General features: G+C 38.7%; 2 protein-coding genes across 3 annotated transcripts in view; both read left to right on the top strand.

Annotated features, from left to right (window-relative positions):
• Positions 1–1796: 1796 nt before the first annotated feature.
• On the top strand, positions 1797–5528 carry klhl23 (kelch-like family member 23). Of its 2 annotated transcripts, XM_010774469.1 has the most exons (4): positions 1797–1893; positions 2038–3267; positions 4269–4421; positions 4496–5528. In XM_010774469.1, exons 1-4 carry the CDS (start codon positions 1887–1889, stop codon positions 4804–4806), a joined length of 1701 nt encoding a protein of 566 aa, XP_010772771.1. In that variant the 5' UTR covers positions 1797–1886; the 3' UTR covers positions 4807–5528. The 2 variants fall into 2 exon arrangements, with proteins under 2 accessions (XP_010772771.1, XP_010772772.1); XM_010774470.1 differs by lacking the exon at positions 4269–4421.
• Positions 5529–6039: 511 nt separating this feature from the next.
• Positions 6040–11040, top strand: part of ssb (small RNA binding exonuclease protection factor La) — a 5577-nt gene continuing 576 nt past the window's right edge. Inside the window, exons 1-11 of the mRNA XM_010774467.1 lie at positions 6040–6208; positions 6825–6897; positions 6985–7088; positions 7571–7745; positions 7964–8068; positions 8171–8274; positions 8906–8977; positions 9071–9113; positions 9203–9343; positions 9422–9608; positions 9698–9847. Of these exons, the coding sequence (XP_010772769.1) occupies positions 6838–6897; positions 6985–7088; positions 7571–7745; positions 7964–8068; positions 8171–8274; positions 8906–8977; positions 9071–9113; positions 9203–9343; positions 9422–9608; positions 9698–9847 (1141 nt within the window). The 5' untranslated portion in view covers positions 6040–6208; positions 6825–6837. The remainder of the gene's footprint in view (positions 6209–6824; positions 6898–6984; positions 7089–7570; positions 7746–7963; positions 8069–8170; positions 8275–8905; positions 8978–9070; positions 9114–9202; positions 9344–9421; positions 9609–9697; positions 9848–11040) is intronic.

The following is an 11040-nucleotide window of genomic DNA, read 5'->3' as shown; positions in this document are numbered from 1 at the left end:
ACATTACATAATCTATAGGACAATGAGGTTGGAATTTTCAGATACAAACAGGATAAAGAGTATTTTATCTTGTACTGTTCATTTTGGTGATCAGAAATAGGTGTTGTTGAATTTAAGTCTGCTTGGGATGTGTTGTAAAAATATATGTACTCAGATGTTTGCAATGACCCATGCAGTCAAACTATCACACTATTATGAAAGCTTAAACCTATCATGCTATATTTGAAAAATATATTGTAGGGCCATACCTATACAAAAGATGTCTGAAGTTTTTTTTTCAAAATACCAAACCGTTCACCCATTGTAGCCATCCCTCATATAGAGTGGCGAAGTCCCTCCCCTTCCGGGAGACCTCCATGGGACCTTATTTCGGAAAAAGTATGTATTGAAGTCAATGGAGAGAGAAAGATTATCTTTTGATCCCGTTTGAATTGTGCAACAAATTACACATATGATGTTTGTCAATTTAAAAAGATAATTTTGCAAGCCAAAAAAATAAAAATGTGTCGTAAAACTCTGAAGNGACAAGCAGACACTCAACATTTATAACTTTTACAAACTGCATGTAAAACAAAAAACTAATGGTTTAAAACTTGCATTTTGATAACATTCCAGTGTTTAGATGTTTTACATGCAGTTTGTAAAAGTTATAAATGTTGAGTGTCTGCTTGTCGTTTTGTTTACAGAGGTGTAAAAAAAGTACAACTGCTAAAATTGCAGCAATAAAAATTGTTATGTAACTGCAGTTGGGTGTTTTTCATTCAGTAATCTTCACACTGTCACTTTTACAGATGTTTTGTGTCTGAGGGGATTTGTTTCAATTCTATGGTAATTTTGTGTCCACAGTTTATAGTATACAGTATGATCCTCCAGGGTCCCATTACATTGTACATCTCCAGTTAAACAACCCAGCATCAGTGGTGGAAAGTCATTATGTACTCTATTACTCGAGTCCTGTATTATAACTTTTGTTCACATTACAAGTATAATTCAATAATGTACCCTTTTATGAAATTGGCCATTGTGTATAACCAGTGCTGATGGTGCAAATATACAATTATATTTTGATGCTAGTTTTTAGTTTGTTGTTTGTCTTTGACTTGTATTTCTACACTACACATTAGTACAACATAGAAAACCAACATCAATCATTTGTTAAATACTATACAGGTGTCACACATATTGTACTTTTTTCCTATCTAAAAGTAATTTACCCCTTGCAACTTAAAAGTAGGCATATTTAAAAACGTTTTCAAACGTTTTTTTATGCATTTAGTGTAAACAGTAAGCACTATATTTTTTCCGTGATTTGATGCTTAGATTTAATCTAATTGTTCATGTTAAACTGTTACAATCCAGCTCATGTGGTCATTCCTGAATCTTGTGCACGAGCTCTTGCACTGTGCTGTTAATCCTTGTAAGGATTAGGAAAAGCCTTGGCCGCACTGAGAGTGGGTTCAAAACGCCATGGTAACCACAGGAAAGGGGGGAAACACGAATACTGAACAGTGCTAATGATTTATGTAAGTGGTGTATTTAAGGCGACGCTCATTTGTATACTATTTGTATTCTGTTAGTGATGCTTCTTTGCCTCATGGCTTCACTAATGCACCGTACGTGAATGCATCACGAAACTGGATGGAGGTTATATTTAGGCTCGGGGAGAAAGATAGCGGTGTTGGGTGAATCCTCTGAATGGTTGCTTGGTTTTGTCAAGGACCTGCTGGTGGAGAGAGGAGGGGGTTGGCCGCTGCACACAAATACCAAAATAGGATATAGGGCTGCCTGCGACAGTCCTGCACGAGCTAAATTGAGGCTCGTGTGTGTTTTTGAAGAGGAGCGTTCTCACACTGTCGAGTACAGCAAGGGTCATCCATGGAAATAGGATGAGAGGTAAGGTATAGTTTATCTTTTAGCTTTCGAATCTTGAATTAAGGGATAGATCAAATACATTTGACACCACGAAATTGCAGTGTGTTATTGTCTGTCTTAACGTTATGTTATTGTAGAGCTGATGTTTTCCTGTGTTCTCCCCAGATATCATGTCACTCAGGCCAGCTGAAATATACACACATGACTTCTGTGATGGTGACCATGCAGCAGAGCTCCTTGGTGCTCTCAGGCATTTCTACATAAGTGGTCTGTTTACCGACGTTGCGTTACAATGTGGCGAGTCCGGACAGGTGTTTCATTGCCACAAGGCGCTGCTGGCCGCCCGCAGCTCCTATTTCAAAGTCATGTTTACAGCCGACATGAGGGAGAGGTCAAACAGCGTCATCAAGCTCATCGGGGTGGACTGTTTGGTCTTGGATGCTCTGGTGAACTATGTGTACACAGCTGAGGTGAGCATCACTCAGAGCAACGTGCAGAGCCTGCTGGAGGCTGCAGACCTCCTGCAGTTCATCTCTGTGAAACAAGCATGTGAGGAGTTTCTCATCCGCCTCCTGGATGTGGACAACTGCCTGGGGATGCACGCTTTTGCTGAGATGCACCTCTGTCCCGGGCTGGAGAGGGAGGCGCGCAGAGTGATGCTGGGCAGGTTCACAGAGCTCATTCAGCAGGACGAGTTCCTCGAGCTTGATCATGAGAAGATGGGATCAGTGTTGGCTGCTAAGAACCTCACCATGCAGAGGGATGATGTGTTGATAGATGCTGTAGCCAAATGGGTGACCCATGACTTGGATAAGCGTGTTCACTGTGCTGCAGAGTTGCTGCATACCATCCACCTGGACCTCGATGAGATTTATTTCAAGGCTACTTTAGAGGTGCCCAGACAATGCCTGCTCAACAGTGAAGGGAAGATTAAGTCTATGATCATTCAGGCTTTAAGGTCCAATGGCAAAGAGATGTCTACAACCAGAAAAATGTCTTCCAGCATGTATATCATTGGGGGATACTACTGGCACCCTCTTTGTGAGGTTCATATCTGGGATCCTATCAGCGACACCTGGGTGCAAGGAAAAGACATGCCTGACCATGCAAGGGAGAGCTACAGCATCAGTTTACTTGGAGCAAACATCTATGTGACTGGTGGTTACAGGACAAACACTGTTGAGGCTCTGGACACAGTTTCTGTTTATAACTGTGACTTTGACGAATGGACCGAGGGTTGCCCCATGATCACAGCTAGGTACTACCATTGCTCTGTGGCTTTACATGGCTGCATTTTTGCCATCGGAGGCTACAGGGGAGGAGCTCCGGAGCAAGAGACGGAATATTATGACCCTTTGAAAAAGAAATGGCTCCCTTTGGCAAAAATGATCCAAGGTATGAAAACAATTAAGTGATGTAAATGCATTTGTGAACTGGTTCTCTTTACAGGGTCAGATTAGCTTTATGATCTTGCCAGATGGAGTTTGGCTGGTTGTCATTGACATTGTTGATGTTTACCTGATTTATTTTTCTTTGCAGTTCTTGTCTACTTTGTCTTAAAAGCTGAGTTTCAGAGTTCACTCTCAACCTATAATCTGATGACGAGGCTCATGTGATTTGATTTAAAGCTCCTTGACAGCTTTCCTAAGGGAACCTGGGGATAGATTTTCTTTCTACTGCTTTTTCCGAGGTCAAGAATGAACTTTCAACCTCAATAAATCAATGCTTTCCTCAAAAATAGTGTTGTTTATATCAACTGTTGGCTAGGTTTGGTCATATTAATGGTTGTGTTCATTATTGACCTTTGGAATAGCTGCTTTACACAATTCGTAATTCAAGTTCCTTCTACATGTCTTCTTTCTGAGTTATAGCCACATCCTGAGTAGATGGAATTTGCTCTGTTGTCATGGAGATGATTCAGTATAACGACTGAATCATCTCCTGAACATAGATAAAGCTGGAACCCCCAGGAAATCAACAAGGACAAATCAATATAAAAGCAATAATACAAATGAAAACTAGTATTTAATATTATATATATTATAATTAACATGACTACTTTTATGGTAGCTCGTATTGTCAAACACATTGTAGCAGTTCTACAGTTGTAGCTAGTTAGCTAGCTAGTGAACACAGTGGAGAATTCAGTGGCTAAATGATTAATGCAAATAAATTATATTTCTCAAAAGTTGGTAGCAAAACTGGAACTGAAAGAACAGTGAATGTTGGACATAAACACTGTTTTCCACACATTAGTAGGTTCATAATATGTCAGTGTCAGCTTATTGCACTTCCCCCAACTGGTAAAAAAAAAATCAATGATGCAGGCTCAAGAGGTTAACATAGATGCGAGTGATTGATTAAACGATACCTATAACCTCTATTTCTTTTTGAAGGCGTAGGAAATGCCACTGCCTCAGTATTGGGAGATAAAATCTATGTGACTGGAGGTCACTACGGGTACAGAGGAAACTGCACCTATGAAAAGATCCAAGTCTACAAGCCAGATGTCAATGAGTGGAGTATCATTACAATAAGTCCGCATCCAGGTATGAGAAAAAGGAAGAAGAGGTTAAAAAAAATGCTTAACATTGTATTCTGATCTAAAATCTTCTGTTTTCAGAGTATGGGCTTTGTTCTGTGTCCCTGGACAACAAGCTGTATCTGGTTGGTGGACAGACAACTATCGCAGACTGCTACGACATAGAGAGAGACGAATGGAGATCAATATCAGTGATGAAGGAGAGGAGGATGGAGTGTGGGGCGGTGGCAATAAATGGCTGTATTTATGTAACAGGTGGATACTCTTACTCCAAGGGGACTTATCTGCAGAGCATTGAGAAATACAACCCTGAGTTGGACTCTTGGGAAATTGTGGGAAATCTTCCAAGCCCTGCCAGATCACATGGAAGTGTTTGTGTTTACAGTGTTTAGTGTTAAACCCTCCTCAACACATTATTGTGTGCCAAATGGATCATGGTAAAAGGAAAACTGGATCACAGTCAGAAGATATCAGGTGCACTTTTAAACACCACAGCTTGAACTGTCCTTAGACTAGAGCGATACATATTTGCCAAACTGTGAGTACAATAACAAGTATTTCACTTAAAACTCAGGGGTTCCACAGCTGGCACTTTAGCTAACTCTTGGGTACTTCAGTTTTTAACGATTGAAAGAAATACTGAAAAAAGAAAGAAGATGAATGTATGAGTATTATTCAAATACACCTCACACAAAACAACCTCAGATTCAATAGGAAGCTATAAATAATTGCTCTTTTTTTATTTGATTGTATATATCACTACCGTATCATGGGAATTTTGCCTGATTTTAAGTGAGCTAAGTGGACATTTAATTATATATTATTATATATACACAGTCACACTGAAATCTGTGTTTGGCTTCATCTTACATCTTTATGTTAAATGTTAGGGTAAAGGCTGTCTGCTTTATGTAAAGGGTTTTTTATTTAGAGTGCATTGATTGCACCTCAATGAATACTTCAGTATACAGATTAAGTAAATTTACATTTCACCACTGCCTGTAATAACATTTCCCCAACACTTTATGTATCCTACATGTTGTTGATCTGTTTGTTTTTTTGTTTTATTAGCGTGGAAATAGGGAAAATGCAATAAATATATTGTTTAATAAAATACAAGATCTGAAAACTAAAAACCTTCAGAACATTTGTGGTGTTTTACAATAAAAAGAGACAAAAAAAATAAACAGGGCGTGTAAAGCCTTCCATTGGATCTTAGCAAAGCAAACTTCATTAGAATTTTTAAAAGTAAATGAAAGAACTATCTTTTTAATTTGGGGAAGTTTGAGTCGTATCACAGTTCATATTTTATTGTTTTAAGGTCTGTGATCTAAGTTTCTGCTTGTTTTTTCAAAATGTTTTTTTATTATTTCCCCCACTTTTTATTTTTAATCATTGTTATTTTTGATGTATCTTGTCTTGCTCTGTAAAGCACTTTGGGCTGCATCTTTCATAAAAGGTGCTGTATAAAGTTGAATTATTATTATTTATTATATTTACCATAAACACTGTATGGTATTAATATTACCAATGCAGTTACCTTGACTGACAGCTACACCCGGGGGCTGCACCCGTCAACACACACAGAGACAGGTATTATAATCAGACTGTTTGTCACCGCAGCTGCTCGGATCCACACAACTGGCGGACAATCATCGTCGCGTAAGAGCGAAACGTCTCTTTTTGGTCCTCGCTGTGTTCCGTAGCACGCAGTTCCACAACGTGCAGCAAAGAGGTGAACACTTTCGGTCTGAACCACGGCTCTAAGTGCTGCAAACGGAGACTCAACAATTCGTAAGTATAACTTTTCAAGGTAGTTTAATGTGGCTCTTTTAGTTTCTTTAAATATCATAGGAAATTGTGTGTAGGTTTACAGGAGAACAGAGTATTTCTTCGTCTAGCATGCTTTTGCTAGTATGGGTTTACCCAACGCGTTAATGACTAATTAAACATTTCGCACTAAAGTTATTTGCGGCTAAATTAAAATATCACGGATTACAACATAAACTGACACGTTTACCAGACTCAAAAAAATGAGTGGCTTGGCTTATAGTATATGTGAAAACAGCGTGGCCGGTACAGCCGCAGCAGTTGAGCTAGCATGTTAGCTATCAAGCTATCAGCATTTGCATCATCATATGACCGTTTCCTGTCCTTGTCAAATAAACGCTGATGCTCATATTAGTTTATATTTCAATTGGCTTCTTCGATTTTATTTATTTAAGATCATTTCTGTATTACGCTGTAGATTTCGACCAATAATCTGGTTTTCAGTTGTATTTAATTATAAAATACCACATTGTAATATACACTTTATTTATTTTTAATCAATATTGTAGCTAGCACTAGCACATGTCACAAAAACACAATGCCCCCATAAAAAGACTAATATTTTTTTATTATTTACTAGATCATCTACAATCATGGCAGAAAAGCAAGAAAATATGTCTCCAATTGAGATAAAGGTGGCACGACAAGTGGAGGTAATTTTTTTTTTGTTAATTAGATTTTTATTATCTTATACGATTTGGTTGAATTCAACTCTAAAAATGTATCTTTCCCACTTCTAGTACTACTTTGGGGATCACAATCTTCCAAAAGACAAGTTTCTCAAAGAACAGCTCCAACTTGATGAGGGCTGGGTGGCTTTGGAGACGCTGCTCAAATTCAACAGGTTTGTTATTCTTGTCTTCATCACGTTTTCTGCTCCAAAACACTACTTCTCAAATACTAATCATTTTTATTTTAGTGATTAATTCGTAAATAGATATCCATTGATAATCACAAACATCAACTGAATGTAATAAGGAATGGTGAGGTTGAGAATTGTTCAAACAGCTGGTGGAAGGAAAGGTAAATTGCAGGATTAAAGAGCAAAACAGTGATGACTAATCTATTTTAAAACCTTTTGCATGACCCAAACCACATCATGAAAACCTTTGGTCAAAAATAGGTATTTTTTCTAGGACATTTGAAGAACAACCTCTTCTATTTAAAAAGTCTACATGTAGGGATTTGTATGTAGACAGCAGCTAGTGTGAGTCAGCACTTTGAAATCAATCCTAATTAATTGAGAGAGCAGACAGTGCAGCAGGAGTTCAGTTGCCTTTTATTTGTGAGCTTAGCTTTTTTGTTGAATGTGTTTTCCTTCCCCAGACTGAAGTCTTTAACTACAGAAATCAGCGTCATTGCCGAAGCTATCCAGAAATCAAACGCTGGCCTCTTGGAGGTAAGCGAAGACAAGACTAAAATCCGGAGGTCTCCAGACAAACCCTTACCGGAAATTAATGATGACTACAAAGATGCTCTTAAACACAAATCTGTGTACATGGTAAGTTTTTTAATTGCATTAAAACACTTATTAGGAACTCTTATGACTCACACTTTGTTGTCAGTATTTAGGCCCACCGAGCTATTGAAGTATAATACAAAACATTTTGCTACATCCTCCGTTAATGAAGGTTACAACATATTTTCATTTTATCCTTATCCTAGGTGAAACATTTGTTTTGGTTTTTTACCAACATTCTTATATCTTTTGTCATCTAGAAAGGATTTCCTCTCGAAACGACCCTTGATCAGATTCAGGAGTGGCTGAGTGAGAAAGACATAGAAAACATTCAGTTGAGAAGAAACCTGCAACGTCTGTTCAAGGTAAATTAGAAAAAATATTATCGAACAATTAACCGTAGTATGTTTTTCCATTGAGTTTTAAGGGGAGATTTGTTTCTAAATACTTCAATTTGTTGTTTACAGGGATCAGTGTTCATTTGTTTTGTCACTGAAGAGTCAGCCAAGAAGTTCCTAGAACGTACAGACATCAAATCCTTCAAAGACAATGAGATGCTGGTTTTATCAAGGTAAGATTTATCTTAGTAGACAAAGGCTTATGATTGAGAAGTGAAGTCAGCAAATATATGAAAGGTGACCTAATGTGAGACTGACATACTTTCAAAGATATGAATTCAGAAATACTCAACTCAGTTATTTGGAGGGAGTACGTACATGCAGTCTGTGCAGAGGATTTGTACCCATTACATTATCATTTAGCTGATGCATTTATCCAAAGCCATTTACATTAAGTGCAATAAACCATAAAGATTCAAACTAAGGATAACGAGAACAGTGCAGACATATCTACTTCAAAGACTGTCTTGTCTAATAGTTTTTCCTCTCAGGGTGCTTACTGTCCACCGCAATTCAGAAACATAAGTAGATATTTTGGCATGTTTGGGGTGACGCACGTTACCAAATGTCATTATCAATATTTGAATCTTTCGATTAGGTTTTTTGAATGAAGGCAAACCATTTCTTTGGTATTGTGGTTTATAAATGTAATATCACAGTACACAGAATATTCCAATAGATAAGAAGGTGTTGTGAATTTTGGATTACCGTAACCTTTTATCACGAAAATGAACATTTCTTAACAAACCTTCGAGCCTCAGTGGGTTTATTATAATAACACCGTCGTTGCTGTCTTGCTTGCAGAGAAGACTACCACGCAAAGAAAGCAGAAGACAGAAAACATTACAAAGCGGAGTCCAAAGCAAAGGCTAAACAGTGAGTACACAAACAACACCTTTCTGTCCTAAAACATACTGTGCATTTTATGATGAATTACTGACCTTCCTTCTCCCCCCAAAAAACATTTAGGGACAAGGATGACCAGCAGAAACAAGTAGAAGACAAAGAGATGGTAAGATCCTTAATAGTGCTTAAGAACGTCCAATCTCTAACTTGGATCGGCTCTGGGCTCACTCCTAATCATTTGTCTTTTGGTTGCAGGGTCTGCTTTTGAGTGAGAAGACAGGTTGCCTGTTGAAGTTCTCAGGAGAGCTTGAAGATGTTTCAAGAGAAGACTTCCATGAATTGTTCTCTGGGCATGGAAAGATCAAGTGGGTGGATTTCACAAGAGGAGCCAAAGAGGTAAGCAAAAGTCCTCCACATAAGTCTCACTCAAAGAGATGCAGGGTAGTTAAAATGATTTATTTTGATTTCAACAAGGGCACCCTCCTGTTCGACGGAGTTGCAAAGGAGGCATTCGATAATGCCAAAGAGGCACATGGAGGGGAATTGAAGATCAAGTCCAACAGTGCGACATGGCAGGTGCTTGAGGGAGAGGAGGAGAAAGAGGAAATGAAGAAGATAATCGAAGCTCAACAAGAATCCTTCAACAGAAGCAAAAACAGATGTAAATACGGTTTTTCAACCTAGCGGCTGATCTAATTCGCAAATCACCAATAGTCAAATGTATTGATGCACCTTGTTTGTATTTAAAAGCTGGAGGAAGAGGAGGAGGAGGAAGGGGAAGATCTGGCGGCAGAGGAGGAAGGGGAAGATCCGGCGGCAGAGGAGGAAGAGGAGGCGGCAGAGATCAAGGCAGGAGTAATTACAAGGGCAAAAAGACGAAATTTGACGATGGTGATGACGGTAAGTCAAGCGTCTTCCAGAGGGTCACATTTTGGTTTGATATTAAAAACAATGTCAGTGTTTCCCCTAGGTTTACTGCCTTGGCAGGGTGCTGCCCAATTTTTTTTTCGGGGCACCCACATTTCTTTTATCCTCTGGAGCTGTGGATTATTGTTAGTGATATCGTACAGTAACAAAGTATTTGTACATTAAAAAGTAATACAATACAGTACAGTGTTACACTGTACTGTATTACTTTAATTCAAACTGTATTCCCTTCTTATCATGTAGCCTACACTTCTTCCTTTCATTGATACATTTAAATCACCTGACTACAGCATATAACATACCTGCTGCAACCCTGTGCTGCTGCTGCTTCTCTCTGCCTCATCCTCTATTGCTGAAGGCAGCTCCACCTCATCTGATCTCTGATATGAAAGCAATCGTGTTATGATCATATTGATCTATTGGTGTGAGTCTAACATTAAACAAGCAGTCTGCTTGTCATACATTGCTGACGATACATTTCAAGTGGCAATTTGTTGAGTCACTGCCGCTAAATGCCGGTAGCATCAAGCTAGCAAATCCTGCATTAGCCTCACATCAACAAGTGACAGAACATCCAATTATCCTGAACTAATTTACGGAATAAACCAACTCACATCTCCTGTCTTTTTTTTCACCCAACTCATTAGACTATTCTTCTGCTGGCGTTTCATTGTTTTCTGTCAAATTCAATACTGTAGTTCCAAACCGCGGTACCTGCTCACCATCTGTGAGCTATTTTTAGAATGCGCACGCTACGTTTGTTGTCGCGTTCGCACACGTCCACCTGGGCAGGCTGTGTGTGTCCTTCTCCCGTGACAATAGCGGCTTGTGGTTAAAAAATAAACAAATTTGAAACTGGGGGGGGGGACACACACACACAAGCGGGCAGAGCTTGGGGCAATAATACAGATTTGTTGGACTTTTTTACACTTTGTTGTTCTCCTATGTGAGAATGTGAATACGCAAGGCACACTGAAACATGCACATACATTGGATAAATAACATGGGCGTTTACTTTATTTAATAAAAGAGCACATGTTCAATGTGAAAAGTGACCATAGATTACTTCAGTTGCAATTTGGTGCTATATATATTTGTTTAAATAAAAAAACAACAAAAAAAACCACCTTGAATTTCAGGCAGGGCGCGGGGCTCCCTTGGCAGGG

Source organism: Notothenia coriiceps, unplaced genomic scaffold (genome assembly GCF_000735185.1).
Source record: "Notothenia coriiceps isolate Sejong01 unplaced genomic scaffold, NC01 NC01_scaffold00014021, whole genome shotgun sequence".
Taxonomy (NCBI): domain Eukaryota; kingdom Metazoa; phylum Chordata; class Actinopteri; order Perciformes; family Nototheniidae; genus Notothenia; species Notothenia coriiceps.
The sequence above is the reverse complement of the archived record's forward strand: the minus strand, read 5'-3'. Positions and strand labels throughout refer to the sequence as shown.